The sequence below is a fragment of the Artemia franciscana genome, chromosome 7 (genome assembly GCF_032884065.1).
Source record: "Artemia franciscana chromosome 7, ASM3288406v1, whole genome shotgun sequence".
Taxonomy (NCBI): domain Eukaryota; kingdom Metazoa; phylum Arthropoda; class Branchiopoda; order Anostraca; family Artemiidae; genus Artemia; species Artemia franciscana.
Window position 1 is genome coordinate 59,459,531 of NC_088869.1, and position 27,875 is coordinate 59,487,405.

Consider the following 27,875-nt stretch of genomic DNA (forward strand, 5'->3'; position numbering starts at 1 on the left):
TAGCTTGGTGTATTATTACTATGCATTGGGGTCGCTATCAAACGATAACTCCGACACCTAATTTTCGGCTTAACTCCTCAATTTCCAGGAGAACCGACAGAGATTTTCAAAGGTCGGTATTGACTTCGTCTCCTAAAAATTTGAAACATGACTTAATGCCAAAATTTTGTACGGTCTTCTTACTAATGTTTCGTAAGTTATGAAAAAAAAACTTATATGCTATGATAGACAAACAAAATGAAAACATAGAAACATAATTTCGGAGGGGAAAATATTTCGTAGGGAGGGAGGTTCAAACCTTGCATTCCTCCTCCGGTTAAGTCCCTGGCCCTAAAAGATGTTAATAAACGACGTACTTATGTATCATTTCTACCGAAAGCACATTGCTGTTTTTGATTTGCTTATTGAAAGTTAGAAAAATAAGATTTTTGGCAAAACCAGATCAAAAAAGATGAATTTATTTTCTTTTGATAATGTAACAGTCAAGCAGAAAAACCGCAGTTGATTATAGCTGAAAGCTACATGCAAGGGCAAAAATATGAAAAGGTTATTACCCTCAGTCAACGGGTTTGACGTAAACTCAATTGCTCGATTTGAGGATAACCCAGAGATGAACCCGAAAAGATAACAACATGAATAACAACTATTTGCCTTTTTAGCAGACGTCACAAGATTTACGGTATACTTGCCGCAAGCGTATAATAAACGTTTGAATAACAATAGGTTCGCACCTTCAGTTTAACGAATGTCAAAAGAAACATTTTAAACTTTATATCTTCCTTTGCAATTTTTTTTACAACTCGATTTCAAAAATTTTAAGCTTCTCACTTGGGTGAGCTTCCCACCTTGGCCCTTCCCTAGCTTTCTAGAAATGGGCAAAAGATCAGCATTTGTCCACTATAATAAAGGTAGACAAAAAATAAACAATAGTTTGAATATACCGCAAGTAGGGCTAAATGCACCTACTTCTTAATTTCGACGAAGTTCAATTTTCAGTCAACGAATATCTACCGGATGACCCGAAAGTAACTCTAACGACAAAACAAAATATATCGAGTTGTTCTGAAATATTGAATACGATGTCTTGGCGGCAATTTGAGCTTAATCACCTTGATGTCGGGTACCCTCCCGCCTAGATAACCAAATCCCTGTGTTGTATACATAAAATATTTCTTATTTCATATAGCTGGGTTTCCTATTTAGTTTTTATGGTACCTGTGTATTATTCAGAACACACGCAATAAATAAAGGTAGGTTCTTTCGCAAAAACTACGATGCAGGTACATTTTAATTAAATATTTTATATATAGAGGTGGTTAGGTTAGGTTAAGTTAGGTATTTGGTATGATACACCCCCCCAATGTGAAACATACAGCCCAAAATTTTGATAAAGCTAATGAAATAAAACAAAATATGATGAAAATATAATGCTTAGTTATATACTTTATGTGTCCATTGACACACTGTTTTGTTGTGGGCAACAACCGCTTATCCTGGAAAAATATAATTGCCTCTTTGTCAGTCTTTGGCAAATCCCAAATCTTCATTTCAAACTCCATGTTCAGACACTATCTTCTATCACTATGCGTAGCAAACTAAAATGAGTTTTGTCTTTGTGGCTATGAAACCGGATTTTCTCATAAAATGCACATGCAATACAGGGAAAAGCCTAAGAAATGTCTACCACTGCGCTTGTGAAGTAGTAGTAGCGGTTTTCAGCAAGGGGATGGCAACCCCATATGGAATTCACGATTAACAAAAAGGTCACCGTAGATTACAAACAATTTAAACACTTGTCAACGAAAGAAGTTTACTAAAGGGACAAATCTAGAGATCTAGAAGATAAATAAGTATGCATCAAGTAATAACTAACAAGATAATTCGCTTCTATTGATAAAATAAACAGTCTGGCCCCAATCATAATATACTAGATTAAGCCACCCAGTCTTGCTTGGGAACCGTTAAAACGACTTTATTTTATGCTTTGGCTTGGACGAAAATTTTGCGATAGCTTAAACTTAAGTTTAGTTTTCTAACACATATAAAATATTGGATTTTTATGGATGATATAAGACTATATTTAAATGAATAAGACATAGTATATATATCATGTTATAAATGGTAGAAGACAAATCTTAAGGCCTGCTTCCCTTTCCAATTAAACCCCTGTCCCCGTTGTGACATTGTCCCATCAGTGAACGTCAGAATTCCTATTCACGTTTTGAACAAAGAACTATATATTCCCCCTCGATCTTCCTAAGACTTTTCCTGTCAATTTCACCGAGTTTAGTTCTTGTATGAAAACGAATCTCATTTCCTCTCTTCTCCTCTAACAAAATCCCAACCCTTTCTTGAGCTTCTCTTGAAAGAGAAAGTCATAGTTTCTATAAACAATTTGAACGAAACATGATATATCACTACCCCCTCCACCCCTAGATAGCCCCTTCTCTCCCCAGATCTGTCCCTGTCTGGAGATCAGGTGTGGCAATGGTCAACTCATTTAGAAATACACAGGAAGCTGACAAGCAAATGAAGGACTTTAGCACAGACGGGTTCTTAAGATGCTTGGGTTTAGATGATAGAGATCTTTTGATCTATTTGGGGGGGGGGGTCAGGACCCTAAAAAGGTTGAGAGACGATAGCTTACTAGATCCCAAGGTTAAGCGACTAAGCTCAAAAATTTGAACAGCTGACGAAAGTAGAATAAATAATATCTGATTGTGTCTGATTGAATGCTTTAAAAATTACTTTGAATAGATGCTTAAAGTTTGCTTTGTACAAATAAGTACACCCGCACAACTACCTAATAACTTGCATGTGGCTTAAAGACACCTTCATTAGTATGTACGAAACGTACGCAAGAACTTAGTTCGCAGAGGAGGAAAAGTCCATCAAAACTCCGGAAAGCAGGACAATAAAATTGGAAGTCAGAAAAATCTGGATATTTCGACCTCAAAAGAGCCTACATATGCACCATCCTCATATGAAAAGAATAATGAATGATTTTGCTTGCTTAGAATCTTTACAGCAAGATGACATATGGTAGAATATATCATGAAAAGCTCAAAAGTATTCTTTTATGATACCTGTTCATCATCATCGCAGAGCAAGCTGTCCCATAAGAAAACATGCGGACTGATTTGGATAATTGTTAATTAAACGAAACACACTCAAGAATTATGCTTAGGTTAGATCCCAGAAAACTGGTTTCTCAGGCACAAAGACAAATGACGAGTGACAGGATACATCGGACTTGTATAATTTAAGATATATATTTGTACATTAAGGGTGATGGGTGGGGGTATGTTAGGTTAAGTTAGGCTAGGGGCGCTGTCCAAATAATTTACCGCCACGCCCTAACGTGCAAATATATAGCCCAAATAATATTTATTATATAAAATAAAGATTATATAAAGGTTATATTTTATTAGGATTAACCTAACTTCACGTCTTGGGTGTTTCGTTTAATCAGCAAGTACCCTAATGTGGTCTATTTTAAAAACCCACTAAAAATCTGTATACATTGTTCATATTCCTACTTACACTGTTATTCCTAGCGGTTCTAAGGTCAATTTCATCTTGCTTATCACATATCGCTTCTTCCCTCTCCCTCTATTCAACTTCCCCTCTCTTTTCCGATGGCTAACTTGCCTTTTTTTAATTTGATGGGACGTACGGTTTCTTCTTAAGTTCTGCATCCACTTGCTTCGAGAGTGAATTGTTAGGATACTAAAAGACGGCTATTAAGCATAGAAGTATCAAAATTGGTAAAAAAAAAAAGAAGTAAAAGTCAAACGGATACTGAATATGAGGATCAGTGTAAAGTGTAGAAATCCGAAAATAAACTAACTTCTTTGGTTTGTGTCAAGGAACAAATCTTTGTCAAAATTGCTATACAACGTCAGGTTGCTATACAACGGTCCATACTCTAGTGGAGTCCCCTCAAATGTGTTTGAATGCCTCATGTATGAAACTCTGATTACGCCCCTGCTGCAGTCATTTCCTATTCTTTCTCTTTTTTTATCAAGAAACCTTAGTATATAAAAAAAAGGAAGCCCTATTACGTCGGATCAATACCTGAAGCGGAATCTCCACAAACGTTGCATAGGTCAGTAGTTAAGTGGCCAGATCTGGTCATTCGACAAATTGGATTTGTAGGCATTCCTTGTAGGCCTGTTATATTCGTCATCATCTTGTCTCTGAAAAAAAAATTTATCGAGTTTTAGTAGATTCGGGGATTTTCTTTTTTTTATATGTAGTCTATTCGAGAATTATTCAAAATCACAGTTAAATTTCCTGTAATTTTAAGTTAGCAGGCTTTTATCAAAAATGACAAATACCATAAGTTTTAGACCAATTAATCTTCTCGACTATAAACAAATAATTGAAGGCTAAGAAAAGTCGTAAAATACACTTAAATCTTCAAGGATGGTGTCAATGAAATCTTATGACATAGCCATGTACATGTATCATACACAACCATGTATATGTATCTTGGAAAATTCAGAAAACTGGGGAATTTTCTAATGATAAATAACTTCAAATGGAGCTATGTAGCTTTTGGTAGTGGCGGGCATCAAATTAAAAAGAAAAGAAAAACATGGTTGAAAATTAGCGAAAATAAGCTAAAACCATATAGCACCAAACGTAGCTTTTTATTTACAAAGAAGCTATAGTTTTATGTTCTTGTTACTTTAAAACTGTTATATAAATGAGCTCGTTTATATTATTATCCCTACCTCTACCCCGAAATTATTGACTGTTTTCTGTTAGACTAAAAAAAAACAACATCAGAGCTTACTTGCTTATATAGCCTACTTCCTTAATATCATGAAAAGAGAAATCACCAATGCAACAGCACAAACACAACAACAAAAAAAAAGAAAAAAAAAGAGAGAGACAGAAGGAGAAAAGGAAGAATGTATGCTATTTTCAAGTTTGTATTATTCAGGAAGGTAGCAGCTTAGAAACAATAAGCATATTACATGGCAAACATCAGGAACGATGGGGACACTCCATATTTTGAAGGAAAAGGACCCAATTCTACCTACCAATACGTACAATCCACTTAAGACCTACTGAATGAAGAGACATAATTGAATTTAGAGAATGGAGACCAGCTTTTGGTTGTCGTACGACAATAAAACCGCCCAATCTGCCAACCTCACATAACTTAAATAATTATCTTCACCATTCAGATAAAAATATTTCAACAAAAACAAGGAAAAAATGGAATTAAGAGTGAAATCGCTTTTCTAATCAATTCATTACTCGTTCATTCTCACTAACCGTCGTCACACAAAAGCAACTACAATGTCTACAAAGGCGAGCTATTAACCCGGAAAAAAAGTTGTTTTTCCGCCCTTCCTATATAACCTTCTTTAATCTGTGACGCGCCTAACCTCCCATTCCCTCCCTTTTATGGGACGTCCATTCGCGCAGATGTATTTGAAAAGGTTTTGGCCCGTGATGTAACAATGCAGGAACTTGCGTAAATATAAATTATATGAATGACATTTTAAAATGGTGCATTTCCTCTTTAAAAAGGAAGACTTTCGATTTTATTCTTGCAATGATTTCTGATGGACAGAATATTATTTGGGATTTATTACCACAAAGTATAGGGAGCTGATTAAAGAGGAAACTATTGGCTTTCAGGGGTCACCAACTTTAAAAAATCATGAACTCCAGTTGATGCGTGCCAAGCATGGCGGAACTGTACCAAAAGTTGCGGTGACTGTACCACATATGGCAGAACTGTGCAGCATTTATGGCACTGAGATGTACACTAGGAGGCAAAAATGAGTAATGCCTCGGCTTGCTTTTTAAGATGGGTTTCAAGGCCGTATCCGGAGGAAGGGGTAAAAGGTGTGAGCCCTCCACGTCAAAAGTTTATCCGACTCGCAAAAACGTTACAAAATGAATATAAACAAAATTGTCATCCGTTTTCAAGTTTTTACCCCCCCCCCCAAAAAAAAATAGAATTTTGGATACGACCCTGATGGGTTTGATAGGAATATAAAAATTGCACATCTGAAAGTTCAGTCTGCGACCCTCTGCCAAAACCGAGCATCAATACAAAGTACGATTTTTAGCTTAGGTGGGTTTTCAGCAGCAAAACTTACTGTGGAATATTAGAATTGTAAAACCTAGTCTCTACATCCAGCAGAAAATAGATTGGCAAGGACGGTATGGACTTCAGTAAAAACCTATCAATAAAACTCTGTGTATTCATCTATTTCTATCACTTCAAAAAAAAAAATAAAAAGAAAATTATTCATTAATAAAATTTAATTTTTTCAAAATTTGGATTTCACTCAAAGATGCAAGTTCATTTTTCCTGTAATCGTCTGAAAGATAACAGAGTCACTTGTTTTTTACATTTCTTGTTCTTATAGATGATAAAAAAAAATTTGGTCTAGGTCAGTAAGCAATGCTGAACATAAACTAAGTCGTAGAAAAAGTAAACAAAGCAACTCATTGTACCTTTTTGGCCAAAGCGGTTATTCTCTCTTCTACCCAATGTAAATTAAATTAAAAAACAAAAGTTACAAAATAAATACAAATTAATACTTTTAAATAGGATTTTATCGTTCAGTAAAATTTCGCTAAGTAACATTAGGTGATGCTTTTTTTCATGTCAAGTCAGTTTATCGTACCCTTTGTCTTGATGTTGGAGTGAAATACAGGCACCAATCAATTATGTCTCAAAATTCATTAGCACGGCTTGCCAACTGATCATGACCAGAAATGTACGCATGATGTTTTGCTAGGTAGGAGAAATCGTTAAAACAGCAAAAACAGAACGGATTATATGAACGCTCTGAGAAAAGTCGCCGAAACCATGATAAACACAAGGGAGACTGACCGTGCAAGTACCAAGTATGATGCCCCGATATGTCGTGCAGTAGCGTCAAGGAGGTTGTAAAAATAATTTATTGCAAAAAATGTCACTCGCACGAAAAACTACTTTTGAAAATATCGATTTGTTCCAACAGTATGTTTTCAGCGTCATAAAGAAAAGTGTATCCGGGGCCCAGTCGTGGCTCTCATCGGCCTTGTCTGTTTTATATCTAGGGAGAAACGCCTCAGTCCACAAGAATATCGAGCTTTTTCTCGCATAAAAGCATTTGAAGTAAGCACGCTAAATGGGGCACAATCACAACAGTGCAGACAATTTTAGTGCTATTTACAGAAAGCTGATTCCGGCTAAATCCTGGCCAAGTGGGTTGGTGCGCTGGATTCGGCATCCTTTGTCTGAGAGGACGCGGGTTCGAACCCGGTGTACCCAATTCTTCAGTTTGGGACGGGGGTCAGTGGCGTGACTCTGTAAGCTTAGCCAGAGTCGACCCAGCTCTAAATGGGTACCTGGAGAAATCTGGGGAAGGTAAACAGGAAGGGTGTGCGAAAGCACAGGATGGCTGGCCCCCAACCCCCCATTGCACTTCCTGGCTGAAGGGCCAAGAAACGGAGATCAGCACCGCCGGTACGGACTGTAAAGTCTAATGCCGTATCCTTTACCTTTTACCTTTTTTTGCTATATACAGGTCCCTCTAAGAGGTTTCCCCGGCCAACCAGGAAAATCCTAAACTTAAACTTATGGACCCAAAAAATTGTGAAACATATAAATTTCACTATTGGTAAAAAAAAAAGTCAGTACTGGCAGAAGCTGGTTTTAAATTCTAGAACCCTGAAACATTATGGCTTGCCTAGACTTAGTTTTGGAGAGGTTTATTCCAAATTTAATTTACCGGCTATGCTTTTATGTCGATGGATTCAACTTAGGGTGAATTGCCTTCCAATCCAGAGCAGGCAAAGGGGACTTTATAAAAAGAGTGGTTCCGGAAGGGCGGTATGCTTGGCCCCTTTGTGAAGAAGAGAATGAAGATTTGGACAATTTCCGAAACCGCCCGATGCTCTTTGATTTAAGAAGAAAATATTTACATGGGATTGATTTGCTGCTTCCTGGTATTCTATAAAGCAGTAACCCAACCACAATAACTCGAGTTGGTGTGTTTATGGATAAATGTTTAAAAAGAAAAAAAAGAAAAAGAAAATGATTGTGTTATTCAGTTTGCACATTAGGCATTATCGTTTTGTAGTTTGTTTGGTAGGCTTACTTCTCGGTTATTGAAAACACACTCAAGAATTACGCTTAGGTTACATCTCAGAAAACCGGTTTCATAGCTACGAAAATAAGCGCTGGATGATACAATGCATTGAACTTCGAATGCATTAGACTTGTTTAATTTGGGTTATATATTTGCACATTAGGGGTGGGGGTCGGGGTTAAGTCACGTTAGGTTAAGTTTCCATAATTTTGTTTCTAAAGTATTATTTTATTATTACGTTTTGTTATTTTTCGTTAGGATTAACCTAACTTCACTTTTGGGTGTTTCCAATAAATGACAAGTACCGTTTGTTTTATTATGAGTTCCATATGGCATGTTTTTTTTTTTTTTTTTTTTTCACTTAACACTTTTTTTTCACAAAACGTGTTTTTGAACTTTCCGTTACTATGAGCCGTGGTTCGGTCTTTACCACACTAAAACTACGAAAGGTAATTATTAACATGTCGGCCATGTTTGTACAGCATGTTTTTGTTAATACTGTTTTGTTTTTGTTAATACTACCCTTCATCATCCTGCCAGAATTAACGGTTTTCGCAGTTTCTCCAGTCCTTCTTGTAGCCTAGCTCACGCTGAACTAAAAACCAACAAAACATCTTTCCCCCAACTTTTCCTTAACCCCCACCAAAGAAATTATTTCCTTTGAAGTAGCCTAACTGTTTTTGTTGTTGCAAATTCTTGAGTAATTTGAACTGTATTGTTATGCAGAGAACCCAGTCGATAAGATAACCACGCCACTTCAATCACCAGACCGAAAAGCTCAGGGCTAAAGCGGTCGCCTCTCTCATAGCAGATGGCTTATTTAAATTCAAGAACGCTTTCAAAACATGCAGCTCTTAGGCAGTCTTTAATTTCACCCTATGCATCCTTCAATGATTTGGGGCGAGCGACTGTGTAAAGAAATAACTGGGTCGCCGGCTTTGCCAATTTAGAGCAGAGTTGGAGCAACTCTAGATATAACCTTCGTTGTCATAAAAATCACCCAGACAGGTTGCCAACTCCATACTTTCTCATTTTCATCAAAATTCTAGAGAAGATATTGCTGCTAAATTTTAATGACCGGAACGTACTCGAAAGCTTTTTCCGTGGGGAAGAACAGCAATTTGAAAAATAGATGAATCGTATGGGAGATGAAGGAAATAGTAGGTTAACACTGACAATTCTGATACATTTGCGGGGGGGGGGTGTAGGGCACGATCACGATAACCCCTGCCCTACATAGGGCCGGGTAAAGGACACACAGAAATTTGTCTAGGGGAGAAAGGAGGGCATGGCAGTAGAAATATTTCCAGATAAGATGGACAAAATTTTCGACACCAGTATCATTTTCTTCAAGCATTACAAATTGTTGCACTTTTGAAATATTTTCCATGGAAGCAGCTGTCCCTCCCCTCCATTTCGTCCCCTCGTAGGTGCGATAATACTATGAAATCGTAATTTTTCCTATTTGCTCAAATTTTAAACACTAGGCCCGTCATAAAATTTTATAGACAAAATCTACTAAATCAACATTGGTAGGTCACGAACAAGCGAAATTCCGAGGGGATCAGAAAATGTTGTCCAAATACTTTAGAAGGTTAAGAACCTTAACAAAGATTAACAAGGACCAGAGAAACTGGAAGAGGTGGAGATAGTAAAACTGTTTCTAGTGGGATAAAATATACTCAATAGTTCCCCTTCAAACTACAACTTTCAGAATTTCCTCGGGAAGACAAACAAAACCTTAAATAGACTAAGGTTCTAAAAAATCAGATTAAACATAATGAAACATTCAACACTATGAAAAACACATGTTTCAAACGAGGGTGGCCCACTTTTGGCCACCTGGTGTTACATCTCGGAGCAGCAAGTGTGCCGCACAGTTCCACCAAGCGTGGCACGTTCTTCGCGACACTTGACACGCACTGCAAGGGAGGGGGTCCTCAAAGGAACCCGATATGCATATTATAGGAAGTTTGCTGGCCATAATAATGTGGAAAAAGGGAAAATAAGTAATTCTATGGCTATATATATATATATATATATATATATATATATATATATATATATATATATATATATATATATATAAATAAAAATAGCGACGAAGACCACACTGCCTTTCCATAACAAACAAATACAACGTAGAGACAATAGGGAAAATTTCAAGACAGTCTTGAAATTTTCCCTATTGTCTCTACGTTGTATTTGTTTGTTATATATATATATATATATACATTTTAGAAAATAGGGGAAAACACCCCCTAAAAGTAAAACATCTTAACGAAAATCACATCACCAGATTCAGCGTATCAGAGAACCTTATTGTAGAAGTTTCAAGCTCCTATCTACAAAATGTGAAATTTCGCATTTCTTGCCAGAAGGCAAATCACGGATGCGTGTTTATTTGTTTTTTTGTTGCTTTTTCCCAGGGGTGATCGTATCGACGCAGTGGTCCTAGAATGTCGCGAGAGGGCTCATTCTAACGGAAATTAAAAGTTCTAGTGCCATTTTATGACCAAACAAATGGAGACCTAGGCCCTCTCCCACGCTCATTTATTCCTCAAAGTCACCGGATCAAAATTCTGAGATAGCCATTTTATTCACCATAGTCAAAAAACCTAATAACTATGTCTTTGGGGACGACTTACTCCCCCACGGTCCCCGTGGGAGGGGTTAGGGGAGACTGGGGTAATGGCGGCCAGTGGGTAATGCCGGTCACCATGATTTCTCGCAAAGTCGATACCGCAGATTCATACCGATTGTATCTGCCATCTCAAGGAAGTTCATGGAAATACTAGTGGAGCGCTCGCCATCTTACCAGTTTCAGTTTGTCTGTTGTGCAAGAAAGACTGTTTTGACGTTTCACCTTATAAGACAGACAATAGTTTAATCCGCTATCATCTCTTTCTGTTTACATTTCACGAAACGAGACTTATCTCGCAATAACAAGGTAAGCCATATTGTTGTATCTTCCAAAATTTTATTAAGGTTTAAGCACTTATATTTTCATTTTTAGCCGATAAAATAATGATTAGCAGCTTTAACATAATAAAGCAGCTCTAACTGGCCACGTAAAAACTTTATCGAAGATTTTCTACGGTAACACTGCACTAAAATTAAGGAAAATTGCATTTCAATATGCAGAAAAAACCAGTTCAGTCATAGATTCGATCAAGAAACAAAAATGGCTGGCCTGGATTGGATGTAGGGGTTCATGGACAGAAACAAAATTAGTGTGCGCAAACCCGAAGCCACAGGCATCGGAAGAGCCATGGGGTTTAATAAAGAGGAAGTACTGTGCAGGACCCTGGTCTAATACTGGCAGAACGGGGCCAAAAGCGTGTGGGTCCTATTACAATTTGGGAAATGAGCAAAAACATTACAGTTGTGTGTACAATGAGTTCGGGAGGGCTTTATGCTTCACCAATGTTAATTTTTCCTCGATGTCATATGTCCCCGCTCTTAGAAAAAAACGGACCACCTGGATCAGTTTACTCATGTTCTAAGACAGGCTGGATCAATGAAGAATTGTTCGTTATTTGGTTAAAACACTTTTCTCAGTTTACTCATGTTAGTAACAACAACAAAATGCTTTTTATTCTGGGCAACCATTCCACTCATTGCTCAGCTGAAGCTTATGATTTTTGTAGGGAGAAAGGGATTGTTATCGTGTCGCTGCCACCCCATACATCACATAGGCTTCAGCCTCTGAATATAGTATTTTACTCACCCTTGAAGGCTCATGAAAACCAGGAACATAGTAAAAATTACCCCTTACGATGTAGCAGAGATATTTAATAAGGCCTATTCACCAGTTGCTACGATTGCAAAAGCAACAAGTGGGTTCAAAAACACTGGGATCCATCCTCTTTATCAAGGAGTTTTCAAAGATGAGCATTTTTTGGTAGAGGACATCCTCCAGAAGAATCAAGAGTTAACGCCTGATTGTGTGGAAGATTACTTGAAAGCTAATGCAAATGAAGTCATCACAAAAGTAGACCAATACAAAGTCATGACTGAACAAAACTTAGAATCCTCGGTCTAACTTGAAAAAGTTTATATTCAGCCTAACACAGAAATTTATGTGTCCATACAAGAGGTTTCTCCTCTACCTGGATGCAGTAGTTGGGCTGATAAGCCAAGAAAAAGGAGCGAGACAAAAGCAACATTCTCAGATCTTGACTTCAACAGGGATGAAAATCCTGCTTTAAGAAAATAAAGAGACCGAATCGATTGATGAGGAAAACGTTTGTGAAGACGAATAAAAAAGTGAGCTTTGTTTGAGAAAAAGGGTAACGAAATTTATGTCTATTGCGAAGACACATAAAAAGATGGAGAGGTATGGTACCGGTCCACCTCTTGTGCATTTTGGGCACATCAAGAATGTTCTGGATGGGACACTCCTGACTTTTGTTTATATGACATGTGCTCCAGAAAGTGAAATTGACTTAAAGTTCTTTAAGCTCATGAGTTAAATATATTGGCGCTTAAATTTTGTGAGCCATTTTTAGCATGAAAAGATGTTTTTTCAAGTGTTTGGCTTCTAATTATGTCCATACTTTCAATTACATTTTTGTTATTTCCTAAATACGGAATTATGTAACAATATAAATATAATGATTTAAGTTTAACATGTTTGTGTCTTTGAAATTTCTCGTATTTCTTAATTTACAGCCATTTAGTAGAACGTGACATTAGCGACTGCCATTACCCTATGATAGGGGGTAATACCGGTCAAAGCTGATTTTGCAAAATCATTCATAATACCAATAGGTAAGCCTGTCTAAGGCTCAATTTAAGTATGCAATAGGTAAAATATACTATGTCAGCGATTTAACATTATTTCGATTGAATTTTATGTTTATGCTATGTTTTATTCTCATTTTACCTTAGGTGAACGCCATTACCCCAGTCTCCCCTACATGTTACAAACTTTGACCTGTGTTTACATACAGTAATGGTTACTGGGAAGTGTACGGACGTTTTCAGGGGGATTTTTTTGGTTTGGGAGGGAGAGTTAAGGTGGGGGGAGTTACGTGGGAGGATCTATCCATGGAAAAACTTCTCATGGCGGAAGAGATTTTCAATGAAGGGGACGCAGGATTTTTTAGCATTATTTAAAATAAAAAAACAATGAAAAAATAATTATGATAATTTTTTTCTACTGAAAGTGAGGAGCAGCATTAAAACTTAAAACGAGCAGAAATTATTGTGCATATGAGGGGTTTACCTCCTCGTAATACCTCGCTCTTTACGCTAAAGTATTTTTAGTAATTTCAACTATTTATTCTACGGCCTTTGTGATTCAAGAGTCGTTCTTAAGGAATTGGGACAGAATTTAAGCTTTAGTGTAAAAAGCGAGGTATCGACGAGGGGTGAACTCCCTCATATACGCAATAAAAACATACGAATATAGAAGTTCGTAAGTTAATTCGTAAATTACGTATATTTTTTACTAATGAAAATGTTCGTAAAAAAATTAAAAGTTCTAGTTGCCTTTTTAAGTAATCAAAAAATTGGAGGGCAACTAGGCTTCCTCTCCATCTCTCCTTTTTTCTCAAAATCTTCCAATTAAAACTACGAGAAAGCCATTTAGCCAAAAAGAAAATTAATATGCAAATTTTGTTGCGGAGAGCCAAATGTGCGGAGAGCCAAAATCAAAACATGCATTAATTAAAAAACGTCCAGAAATTAAATAAAAAACAAGCTTTTTTATTGAAAGTAAGGAGCGACATTAAAACTTAAAACGAACAGAAATTATTCCGTACATGAAAGGGGCTTTTCCTCCTCAACGCCCCGCTCTTTACGCTAAAGTTTTTTACTGTTTTAAGAAGTAGAGTTAAGAGAAAGAGTCAAATTTTAGCGTAAAGAGCGAGGCGTTGAGGAGGAAAAGCCCCTTTCATATACGGAGTGATTTCTGTTCGTTTTAAGTTTTAATGTCGCTCCTTACTTTCATTTAAAAAAACTTGTTTTTTTTTATTTAATCGAATAAAGAGTGAACCACAGCCCATAGCAACCAAAGTTAAAAGACAAGTTTTCAAAAAAAAATGCCACTTGACACTGACTCAGGAATGGTAACTATTATTTCATTTCGTCTTAAGAGCAAAAGTTTATTGCGAAGAGAAGTTTATGATGATTTGGGAAAAAAAGACTGAAACCCCTCGAAAATGGAGACAAATGAAAATGAGAAGTGTACCATTGGGATCAACAGGGTCGAAAACATGATACAGGGAAATTATAGTCCTCAACAAGGAAAATCACTTCTTTGCATGTATCTGTCTCCCGTTTTTTTTTTTTTTTTTTTTTTTTTTTTTTTTTAGTAGGCCTAGCGGGCTACCATATCATTATAGAGGTGCTTAATGGCTCATTCAAACCCTATTTCGCATATCTACGTGCTTTTTATAAATTCCGCCATATGCAAATGCCATATGGCACTAAAATGACACTTGTGTGCCATTTCTCAAGGGGTGGCACTAGCAGGCTACCAGAATATCGTTGAAAGATTTTGTATAGCTCATATCAAAGATATTGCTCATATATACGTTCTTCTATAAATTCCACCATATGTAAGTTCTAAATAGCACTAAAAACGACACTTTTGGTGTCGTGTCAAGTGGAAAAGCTGGGGCTATTTGGGCTAGCAGAACTTATAAAAAGTGATGTTAAATGGCTCATTTGAAAGCTATTGCTCATATATACGTGCCTATTTTTCTATCAGTTTTGAGCGATATAGCGCTGAAAACAACACTTTTAGTGCCACTTCTTAAGTGGAAAAGCTCTTAAGTACAAAAGGAGTACTATTATAATAGTTATATTCCAGAACTCTTAACAGGAGGTTTACAAGAACCTCTCCCTTAAACTCCCCCTCATAGCCTCCTTAGTAAGTTTCATAAATCGTCTGCTAATCAGTAAGCTACTGAAACATTAGCAGGCTACTACACCATCGTAGGTAGATGTTTAATGGCTCAATTAAAAGCTATTGCTTATATTTACTAGGTTTTTACAAATTCTACCCTCTATTAGATTTCAATGTTAACTAGTTTCTGGGGAGAATTTGCAATGAACTCTTTGTCATGGTTGAAGCATTAGCTGCAATCTGGTAAAGAGCGAACCACAACCCACAGTAACTAAAAGTTAAAAAACGTTAAAACGGTTTTTTTTCTTCTTTTTTTCCAGGCCTGGCGGGTTACTAGGCCTGGCGGGTTACTAGGCCTGGCGGATAGAGATGCTTAAGAGCTCATTCACAAGCTATTTCTCATATGTACGCGGTTTTTATAAATTCTGCCATCTGCGATTGACGTATGGCACGAAAAAAGACACTTTTTATGCCGTTTCTCAAGGGGTGGGGCTAGCGGCCTAGCAGAACATCCTAGATAGATTTTTGATACCTCATATAAAAAATATTGCTCATATCTACGTTATTCCTGTAAATTCCACCATCTGCACGTTTCGAATGGCATTAAAAACGGTGTCTCAAGTGGAAAAGCTGGGGCTAGTGGGCTACCAGAACTTTTTAGAGTGATGTTTAATGGCTCATTTGAAAACTTTTGCTCACGTCTACGAGCTTTTTATCAATTCTACCATACGTAAGTGAGCTATAGCACTGTAAACAACACTTTTGGTGCCACTTCTTAAGTGGAAAATCCTGGAAGTATATAACGGTATCATAGTAATAATTATGGTCCGAAACCCTTAGCTGGAGTTTTGCTAGAACACCTGCTTGTCCTCCTCGCAATTGAGGTCCTACAAATATCAATATATCAAATTACATTATTAGAGGCGTGGTTCTGTTAGTAAAGCGCTAGGATTTTTTTTCATCTGTCCCTTCTTAAGATTACTTTTTAGATAATCCACTATTTTTGCAGATGTGATGCACTCATTTTTAAAGCATATCCCGGAAAAGCTCATTTTAAGCCTATTACTCATATCTACGTGCTTTTTATCTATTTTACCATCCATAATAGCCATATAGCACTAAAAACGGCACTTTCACTTCTAAAGTGGAAGAGTTCGGAAGCATAAAACGGTACCATTGCAATAAGTATGGTGCAATGCCTTTAACTGAAGGTTTATAAGAACCCCTCACATATAGTCCCCCTTCAGACACTCTTAGTAAGTTTCATAAATTGCCTGCTCATCTTAAAAGTAAAAAGTTATTGCGAAAACAAATTAGCTAAAATTAAAAACTTTTCAACTAAAAATCTACCAAAAATTAAGCTTGAATGATCAACAGTTTTGAATTGAACCTTCAAACTTCACTCTGCGATGAGGTCTGTGTGCTAGTTCTAACGGCGGCATTTGAGGGGAAGGGACCTCCTTCCCCCTTAGTCTTTTGCTCTTACCTGGGTTTTGAACAACACCTTTTTTTGGTCATTTCATTGGAAAAGGCATTTTTTTTATTTAAAAAAAAATAGGGGAAATAATCGAAAGTGCACTTTGTGGGAATGTTCATTCAATTCAAATTCAAAAAGCGGTTAGGTAAATTTTTAAATAATATACATTTTTATATTATACATTTTTAAAATATAAATATTTAAAAATATACATTTTTAAATAAGCCATTAAACAAGTCTCCTTTGTTATAATAGCATTCTAGTTTTTGCAAGTCAATAAGTAATTCCGAGTAAATGCAGCTTTTTGCTTATCGAAAAACAATCGTTCCTTAAAAACATGCATTGTTTTGTGATGTATGGATAATGAACTTATGTTATAGACTGAAAGTTTTTTGTAGCTGTCAAGGTTGTTTGCAGTATTTTCTAGAGGTGTCCTATCTCCCCTAGATGGGGGATAGTTATGAATTATATTAAAAACAAGTTTTCAACTGAAACTAAGGAGTACATTAAAACTTAAAAAGAACATGCATTATTCCATACAAAAAAAAAGATAATGGTAGCTTTGTTTCTACATTAAATTTTAATCAAAAACGGACAAAGATTAATTTTTTTTAAACCAAGTTTTCCCGAGGAAAGTAAAGAGCGAAGCTGAAACTTAAAACGGGCAAAAATTATTACTTCACCGCCTATCTAATATATATCAATAAAGCTAATACAAAATAAATCAACTAATTATGTTTCTTTTTGCTTTTAGGATTACAGAAAACAAGCGCTTTACTGAAAACACAAAATGATATAGGAGTTTTGGTACAGCAAAAGCAAACCAATTAAGAACACTTTTTACTGAATAAAAATAGTATCAATCCCTTTTACGATAAAGAAACAATCCCTTTTAGGATTGTTAGTTTCTGCACAGTGACTTAGTTCAATGACTGGACCTCGTTTTGGTCCTAAAAAGGACATTTCATGATTATTTTGTAAACAAGTTCGAAGTAAAGCCATCTTGATAGTACAAGGGCTATAAACTAGCTTTAGAAACTGTATCGTAGCTTGAAATTCACTGTTAGAGAAATAATATGAGAAATAATATTATGAGAAATAATAAGACTTCCAGAGTGCATGTAATATCTTATTTAATCTTTATGTCAAGTAACGCTAAAGCATATTACGCTCATGTTTTTAAGATAGTTTTAATTGTATACTGAAAGTTACAGACGTCACAACTGGTGTAAGACTATGAAAAGCTTTATAGGTTCGTTTATTGTTGCCAGACTATATACTCACTTTTGACTCCAAAATCAATATTCCTGTTTTTTATACTTGACTTTTGTGTTTTCAGTAAAGCGCTAGTTTTCTATAGTCCTAAAAGCATATGGAATCATAATTAATTGGTTTATTTCAACTAGTTATATTGATATATATTAGATAGGATGTGAAGTATTAATTTTTGTCCGTTTTAAGTTTCAACTTCGCTCTTTACTTCTCTCGATTTTTTTTTTTTTTTTTTAATTAATGAACATCCGAGACTCATAATTTTTTTCTTAGTCATATTAGGTTATCTTCTTTCTGAGAGGGGTGGGAGGTCTTTGGGACCAATCTTAGGGGGAAAGTTCATACTATCCCAATCTCTCTAATCAGTTATGGTTAGTAGGAAATGTATTGTCCTTTATTGTATTTCTTCAAAAACTATTCTTTATAGAATAGACGGCATTAGAAATGAACAAATACTGCCTTCTACTAGAATAATTAACTAAACACAATTTTGTTTGAGATTTTCTTTTGAGCTTTAACAGCTGAAACCACTTGATCAGTTAATTGGTTGCTGGCAATATGAATTCTTTGGTACAAATCTAACTCAAAAGCAGTTTTCTTGGAATAGTGAATAGATTAATATCATTTCCTTTAGATCAGCATCTTAAACATAAATAAATTTATCACGGTATCTATTGAGGTCAATTAGGCGTAAGCAGTTAGGCGCTCGCTTTCGCAATATATAAACAAACAAAGTCGACAGGATGTTTGAGTTGGACCAACCGTAAGAGGCTCAACAATTGACAATGAGTCACAAAAAACAGTCTTCTATTATTTTACATAAAATTCAGTAAAAGTTTTTGTCTAGCTTTTCAGTTACATTTGGCTAGGTAATTTCTAATTAATCCTTATAGTTCTTTCAAACCACGCCATAAAAGCTTTCACGCTGGCATAGTTTAATAAGACTACCATACCACAGACAGTGTCAAGTAGACTACAGCTCCAATTTGAATCTTGCGTTACGCGGCTTGCGTAACCTTGTTAAAGAGTAGATGGCCAAAAATCAATAGCAGCAACATGATATAATTTAGGATGAGCAAGTAATAAAATTTGAAAATGAATTAGTAGATTTTTTCCAGAAAGCTTTTTATGCTTTATCTGAGCTTCAATCTTCAACTTCATTCCACACTTCTAAATAGTTCGGTTATAATAATTGCGATAATTTTAGATAATGATAATCATAATTTTACCACTTTTAGTTTAGTGCAGCATAAAATGACCTGTTTACGTGTGAAAGGTTACACGTAACGTAGCCTAACGACTTAGGATGGGAAATTGTTAAAGTACTGTGAAAGTCGCTTTCGTCTTATAGTGGATCCATATTGCCATTCCGTAGTATAAAAACGTAGAACGGTCTTCGATTGGTCACATAAAAATAATCCCCCAATCAGAGACTAGTTTTCATCACTACAGATCTTACGTAAATCACTGTGAGAGGGGTACTTAGCAAATGTAAAATCAGTGTTGTATGTCATGAAAACAGTTGCTGCAACATAGTAAAGAGAGGAACTCACCCATAGTAGCCAAAAATTAAGACACATCTTTAAATAAATTTTGAAATGTTAAAGAAAATCACCAATCGACAATGATTTAGGAATGGCAAATATAACCAACGCTATACTCAAAGTGCGGGCGAAAAAATTCCGAAGAAGAGGATTAAAACCGTCGGAAACTGTGGTTAATGGAAATAAAGATGGCCATTGCAATTTCCATGTCTGAAAACCAATGAATGGAAGTTTTGAGCCTACCATTGAAAACTCCCAGAAATTCACATTTTAATATGTGAATCAATAGTATATCCTTTTTCAAGAGCAGGACACTGGAACATTAAAAAGCTTTTTAAAGGTGTATAAAAAGCTTTTTAAAGCTTTGCCGAGGCCGTCCTGGCCGAGTGGATTGGTGCGCTTGATTCAGGACCCTTTGTCTGAGAGGACGAGGGTTTGAATCCTAGCGTACCCAATTATTTAATTTGGGACGGGGGTCAGTGGTGTGACTCTGTAAGTTCAGCCAGAGTCGACCCAGCTCTAAATGGGTACCTGGAGAAATCTGGGGAAGGTAAACAGGAAGGGTGTGCGGAAGCACAGAATGGTTGGCCCCCAACCCCCCATTCCATTCCTGGCTGAAGGGCCAAGAAACGGAGGTCAGCACGGCCGGTAGGGTATAATTGACAATTTTCAAGTAAACTACTGTCAACTAGCGTGTGTTTCCCGGGGAGACCCTCCAACAAGGTTGACTCTAGTTTGGCATTGTGTAGTGACATGCATGCGCGGAGAGGTGTATCATAAATGGGAGACAGTAACAACGGCAATCAAAGGGGTAAAATTAACCTTGACTTGATGCCCACTTAATTGGACAATCTGTCTTGGCTTTTTCTACAATTGGCCATGACTTTGACTTTTCCCACAACTATTCCCTTTTTTTTAATTCAAAAATCAGTCTAATGCCATTATCTTGAAGTTTTTTTTTATTGGCTAATATATGCGTGTATTACATAGGTTCGTCTTGGTAGCACTTAGTTAAATGCGATTTCCCTCAAGAAAACCACATTTCTTATGTCATTTTCATATTGATCAGTGAGAATGGCGGCGGGTCGAAATGAAAAGCGCACTTTAGGAATCATCAAAGTCAAAATCCCTGTGCCGTAGGCTTTCGGGCCCTTTACAAAATCTGAAAAAAAACTGTTTTAAGTAACCAAGAAGTTGGAGGGTAACTAGGCTTACTCCCCTGCTCCTTTTTTCTCAAAATCGTCCAATCAAAACTATGAGAAAGCCATTTAGCCAAAAAAAAATTCAAGAAAAATTATCTGTCCTCTTTCAAATAGTTCGTCCAAACAAACTCCATGTAAAGGGTACCCTCGAAAATTAGTAGCAGCATTAGCGTACATCATCAAAATGGAATTTGGTAGTAAAATATACATCAAAAGAATTCGCTTTTCATGGTGATTCTAAATATGTAAAATATTAAATTCAGAATCTCCCAATACAAGTTAGGAGCCAAGAAAACTTATCTAACATTAGAGAGGGGAATAAAAACAAAGAAGTGGAGTGACACTGATGTAAATTACGAAATTAAATTCAGCGTGTCAGAGACCCCGTCCAAGAATCCTAAATTTTTCCAAGTTTCTGGGCACTTCTTATTCAAAATGCCAGATTAAATTTGTTTGTTTTTTCATTACTGGGCCGCCTCTCCTGATAAACCTTCTTACCTACATACGGGGATTGAATGATAACAATTCCGGTTCGATTTTCATTATTAGTCATGTTATTAAATATGTTAGGATCAGTATGTAAAATAAGAACACTTCTTAGCCAATAGATAAACATGTATGTTTTGTCTTACTCGTATTTTTTCATAACAGTTATGATTTTTGATTTTATTTTTTGCTTGTAAATCGCTTCTTGTCTGAAAGATGTATGTGCCCCTACTATTGTTTATGACACAAGTTATAAAACATAACGGGTGTATCTACTATACTATGTAGAATACCATACTTAACAAGAAAACAATAGCATAACTATATATGTTATTTTCAGTAAATAACCATTAGAAATTGTGTACAAAAACTGTTTGACATGTTTTTACCAAGTATACTCGAAATTTTTGCTGCTAACACCCTAATTACATACATGGACATTTTAATTTTCTTAAATAGTCTTAAACCTGATATAAAAGTCTTATGTGAACATATACAGACTCGGAGACTATATCAGAATAACATTGAACTACTCTGTACTAAGTAACGTCACCAATGAAGCCCCCTCCTCTGTTTTTTTTTTTTAAATATATCAATATAAAACAAATTGCAGGAATTCGGATACACAGCTGAGCTGAATAACGATAGGTTTGGAAAATTTAGCACGAAAGTAAACCTCAGGCAATCAGAACAATCTTGAATCTAACTTAAAACCTAGAGGGATGTTTTTTTCCGGTGGGCTGTCCAATTAATAAAAAAAATATGGTACGTTTCTGTTAAACGGAACACACTCAAGAATTATGCTCTCTACGATCTGACAAAAACCAGTTTGCTTCTTTGGAATCGGTTATGATTTACTTATTTTGAGTGTGAAAACTACGATATAGGTATATTTTAATTAAACATTTAATATTTAGAGGTGGTTGAGGTTAAGTTCAGTTAGGTATTTAATATAATGCGTTCTACGCGGCCTGCTTTCCATAATTTTTTTGCCGTATTTTCCAAAATTGCGTTTCGAAAGTATTTTATTATCATTATGTTTTTGCATATTTCGTTAGAATTAACCTAACTTCACTTCTTGGGTGTCCGTTTGACAGAAAAAGTACCAAAAATATTTCCAAAAAACTAGATTTAGATACATGGGTGCTCGCTGGCAAAACTTCAGGAACATCAGAGGGGTGGGGCAGGACTTTGTTTAGAAGGGAGATAACTTTGAAATGAAGGAAAAAACAAGCGAATTCCAGCGAAAATACATGCATTCAGGAAAAAATAACCAGCTTTTGGAAACGGTACACGGGCCCAAGACCCTCACCCCCCTTGCGCCTGTGCCTGGTCTAAGGCATCAATAACTGTATTTTAATTCACGCAATTTTTGCGAACCTTAAAGTGCTTCTTGTCGTCTTTTCCTAGGTGCGGAGTGAAAAGGTAATTCCCCCTGCAGTTTTTTAAGGCCCTTGATGCATTTAGATACCTATCATGATCATCACGTGGTCTTCCCAGAAAAATCTACGTTATACAAAAAGTTCACATCCAATGAACCAATCTCCGGCTTCCTTTCAACATAACGGTAATCCTAATTAAACTATCAAAGCCAAGCATATTTCAAAGCATTGCGACAGATGGTTACGAAGGTTATTTTTTTCATTTTGGTCATGCTTACCCTCCTAAGGACCTATGGAGCCACAATTTGTAGAAATTAAATCTAATTGTATTCATCTCATCATAGGCAATACTTATCGTTCTCCTAGTGGTGCCGTTCCGTGGTTTCTTCGGAGTCTTGGGGTAGCAATTGACACAATACTGAAACATCCGTGTGAGTTAATCATAATGGGTGACTTTAATATAAATTTAATGGGTTCAAATTCTTTGGCTTCAGTTGATTTTCTTTCAACCATGCTTGCCACAGGGACTCTACCAACTACATCTATCCCCACACGAGTAACTAATGTTACAGCTTCTCTGATAGACAATATCTTCTCTACGCTTAGCTTGAAGGAAAACTCAATTTTAGTTAGTGATATCTCCGATCATTTTCCAATATATTCTCGGTTCAGCTTTAAACAGGGGAAGAGCAACTGGGCTCAAGTGTTTGATTCATATTCTATCAGGTTAGGTGAGAAAGAGGTATCTCTTATTGGGTTTATTTTGGCGGAAAATTCGGGCAGCTTGTATGACAATGATAAGGATTTTTCTTGTTTATTTGAGTCCTTTTATGGAGCCGTGAAAGAGGCTATTCTTAGCAATTGTAAAGTACCACCTTCTAATCATAGGTCTAAAAAGATTGTTCCTCTAAACCCATGGATGACATCCGGACTTCTCAAAAGCTGGAGAAGGAAAAATAATCTCTGGAGGGCTTATAAATGCGCTACACTTTCAACGAGTGCTACTCGTCTTTGTCAATTCAAGATTTACCGGAATATATATAATTCCTTGTGTAGGAAAGCCAAATCTCTTTATAGGAAAGCCACGCATCCGTGATCTGTATTCTGGCAAAAAATGCGAAATTCCACATTTTTATAGATAAGAGCTTGAAACTTCTACAATAAGGTTCTCTGATACGCTGAATCTGATGGTGTGATTTTCGTTAAGATTGTATGACCTTTAGGGGGTGTTTCCCCCTATTTTCGAAAATGAGGCAAATTTTTTCAGGCTCGTAACTTTTAATGGGTTAAACTAATCTTGATTAAAAACTTATATATTTAAAATCAGCATTAAAATACGATTCTTTTGATGTAACTATTGGTATCAAAATTCCATTTTTTAGTGTTCGGCTACTATTGAGCCGGGTCGCTCCTTACTACAGTTCGTTACCACGAACTGTTTGATAATTTTGCTGCGTGTGGCAATGATATCTGTAAAACTAAGGTAATAAATTATGTGCTTAAACTCGGTTCTCAATCTAGCTCTTTACCTATGAGTCTGGTCATTGGTGACGAAGCTGTCGAGGGTGAGCTTAATCTCCAAGAGACATTCACTTCATTCTTTGCTAGTATTGGTAAGAATATTGCTTCGACAATTGCTTTGTCTCGGCCTAAGCCAGACTTTAGATCTTACTTCGGGCCGTCTTGTGTAAAATCTATGTTTTAGAGCTAGTAGCAGTAAGTGAAATTACTAAAATTGTTAATGGCTTGAAAAACTCGTCCTCATCTGGGCCAGATTCTATTTCTACTAAGGTAGTTAAATCTATTCTTTCTTCAATAGTTTTGCCCCTAAAAAAACTTGTTCATCTTTCATTTGAATGTGGTGTTTTTCCGGATGCTCTCAAGCGTGCTCGGATATTGTTCTGTACAAAGATGGACTAAGAAATGATCCAGCAAATAATCGACCAATTCCAATTTTATCAGTATTAAGTAAAATCTTTGAAAAGGCTACGCTTTCTCGTCTCCTTACTTTTCTAAAATCTAAAAAAATTCTTCATGATTTTCAATTTGGTTTCCGAAAGAAGCACTCCACTGAACATGCCTGTATGGCCCTTTTGAATTTTGTACATTCTGCATAAGATTCGGGATTAATTCCGGCTGCTAGGTTCCTGGATATTCGTAAGGCATTCTATTACTTAAACCATGAAATTCTTCTATCGGAGACGTCTCATTTTGGCATTAAGGGTAATGTATTTTTTGGTTTTAGTCTTCCCTTGCCCATAGTGTCAACTATAGTTTGCCGTCTTCTGATGTCCTTGTTTGTTTTACTGGTGACAGCACGCTTTGCACTTCGTGAAATTACAAATCCGGGCTTCGATTAAGTTAGGAAAACTTGTTTGTGAGAGTAATTTTATGGATTGATGCTAATTATCTTACCCTAAATTTTTCCAAGCCCAGTTTTTTTATATTTTCGCATGTTTCTCAGATTCGTCCCCAATTATCTGAAATTCACCAGCAAAATGGGATAATTCATAGATCTAAAGATGAATATGTTCGCTTTTTGGGCATTCTTGTTGATAAAAACTTGACTTTCAAACGTCACATTGATTTAATTAAAATGAAGATATGCAAGAGTCTCGATATTTTAAGGAAAGTTAAAACATACTTTTCCTGGATCAATCTTGAAAACCCTTTTTAACTGCTTGATCAAATCTTACGTTTCTTGCTGGCCAACAGTATGGATGTCAACCTTTCCTTCATTGTTAAAACCACTTCCTAAGATTTACAATAAAGCTAGAAACTTCATTAAGGAAACTAATCGTTCAAGAGTTATTTGATCTCGATCCCCATTACTTGATCTCGAGTCACTGTGTATTCTTTCGCGCGAATGTTTCAATTTTTCTCAGCTTCATGGGGACCTCCCCCATCCCCCAAGTGTTCAGGTAATTATAATTATAACCTTAATAATTATAATCAAATAATAATTCAATAAGTCAATAATAAAGTCATAATATCAATAATAAAGTCAATAATATCTTAATATCAATAATAAAGTCAATAAAATTAATTATAATTATAATTATAGATCAGAATAATTATAATTTTCGCAATACCAAAAATCATGTTCAAGTTCCTTTTACTCCTTGTGTAAGGTCAGATTTAATTCCTTTAATTGCGAGTCATAATGTGTGCAATAAATTGCTCGCATCAGCTCGAAGGTGTCACTCATTCGGTTTCTTAAAAAAATTGTTTGGCTTCTTACAAGTTATTTTATCTGTTTTTTCTTATATATATATATTCATTATTATTTTATTGGAGTCTATTTAATCTACTTAATCAATTTAGTCTATTCAATCTATTTAGTTTTGTTTTCTATAGTTTTTATTTTAGTTATATTTTTTCTTCTCCTTTTTGCTCTTCTCTCTGTGAGTAAGTGATTATTCTTTTTTCTTCTCTGAGTAAGTGACTCGTTTATCAGCCCCCTTCTTTACAGGCCAAAGAGCCTTTGGGGGAACAGTAAAATGTAATATTGTATGTGTATTTCATGACGACTAAATCTTATCTTATCCTTCTAGGAACGGTCTTTTAGTTACCTTAAGATAATTTTATTTTCGATTGTAAAATTGTCATTATGATCACAGGTACGTTTTTAAACCAATTGGGACTCAAATTGACATTGCAAAGGAAGAGTTTTTTGCTGGCAAGCGAAGGTTTTTAAGACAGGTAGGTAAAGTTTGCGGCAAGACAACCTTTTAAGAATCTCCACCCCTAATGTGCAAATATATAGCCCGAAATATACAAGTCAAACGCATTCTGTCTAAGCCCAATGCATTGTGTCATCCGTCACTTGTTACGTTTTGTAACGTAAGCGTAATTCTCGAGTGTGTTTCCAATAACCAACAAGTACTAAGAAAGATATTGAAAGAACAATTAGAAAATAGGCCACAAAATTGAAACAAAATAAGAAAATTAAATGTAACACAGTTCAGCATGACATAAAAAAAATTACTCAAAGCTATGAGAAAAGGGGAAAATATGGTGATGGATTAAAATTTTTAGTTATGTAGGAGACAAATATCGGTACTTGTCTATTATCCCGACCCACTTAAGAAGTGAAGTTAGGTTAATCATAATGAAATACACCAAAATCTGATGGAAATATAACATCGAATGCAGACAGAGAAACGGGATATACTCATATCAAGAACTTGAGCATGATCGGGATAATAGAAAAGTACCCAAATATCTTTCTTATTTTTTGAAAAAGCCGTAGATGGGGGATAGATAGAATGTTAGTGAACATTTCATGAGCCTCTAAACGTGTTTGACGAAGGTCTCTAAACCCCCCATTGAAATGAATACTGGCTTAGAAATAAACCTCAAATAGTGAAGTGTTCGATTCTCAATCAGAAGACGGCATTTCCCACTCTACCTGAGATTCCAGTTATGGGTGAACACAGTCAAAACTCGAAGTTATCTCCAGGAAGTTCTGATGTTTCCTAAATTGCGTTCTTTGGCCTAAATACCACGATAGCACTTTGGTAACTTTTTCAGATAAATTTTCAACTACGAAGGATTTCATGCGCTTCTTAGGGAAGAGAGACGTACACAGTGAAGCCATGGGGCTTGGTTCCCTTCCATGGAATCCTAAATTCCTGATTTTCTGGAAAAATCTTATTCAAGTTATCCATAAAATTTGTTATTTATCTTTGCCCTCGTCCCAGCAAGAAATCCAACGTACGCGCATGGGAGAAAACTAGCTTACCATCGGCTTCTGTGGACGATTCTAAGTATTAGTTCATGACTTTTTCAAGGTTATATTTTTCTAGTTGTTACTTTGTCTATGTTTTTAGTACATTAGAAGAGCAAAAATATCTCTTAAATAAAACGTCTTATGGATTACAAAAAAAAATGAAAAAAGGGTGAAACTTTTCATAAGACCATTTCCAACGGAAACAAAATACAAAAGAAAAGTAGGGAGATGGGAAAGAAAAGTCTTACTTTAATAAAACAAAACATGGCAGGTAACATATCGGTTTCTTGACACCCCATTCTGAATTATGTATACATTTGGTACAAACTAAACAAAGAACAAACAGCCTAATATAATCCGCAACATAGGTAAACTATCCACGAGGAAAATCACTAGCATAAATTCCCCCAGGCACAGGCGGAAATAAGGCCGAGGCTCTGGAAGGAAGGGGGTTCTCAGACCGATTCCTCTTTGAGACGAGATCAAAAACAAACTAAATTGAATCTTAGTTCAAGTTTCCCAGAGAGCATTTCGAGTCATTCTTAGCTGGGGAAGAGTTCCAAGTCCAAAAGTATGTCACCGAGGCTAGTCCAAAAATCTTATTTCTGACGGAATGACATGGATTGCAGGAAATCAGCATATTTTTGCCAAGAAAACATACTTTGAAAATTTAACACTCGATGACCCACCCCCCCCTTAAGGTTTCAAAAGTGCGCATCTCTGATTCTTATATTCTTGGCAGATTTTCTCATAATTTATTTGTTAAGATCCTCAATTTTATTGATTTTCTTTTCAATATAATCAAGGAACCTA

The 27,875-nt window shown here is 36.0% G+C and overlaps 1 protein-coding gene across 1 annotated transcript in view; it reads right to left on the minus strand.

The window, feature by feature from the left end:
• LOC136029545 (nuclear receptor subfamily 2 group C member 1-like) overlaps window positions 1-27,875 on the minus strand; it is a 74,229-nt gene that overhangs the window by 41,684 nt on the left and 4,670 nt on the right. Inside the window, exon 2 of the mRNA XM_065708016.1 lies at window positions 4,078-4,199. Coding sequence (XP_065564088.1) covers window positions 4,078-4,199 — 122 coding nt within the window. The remainder of the gene's footprint in view (window positions 1-4,077; window positions 4,200-27,875) is intronic.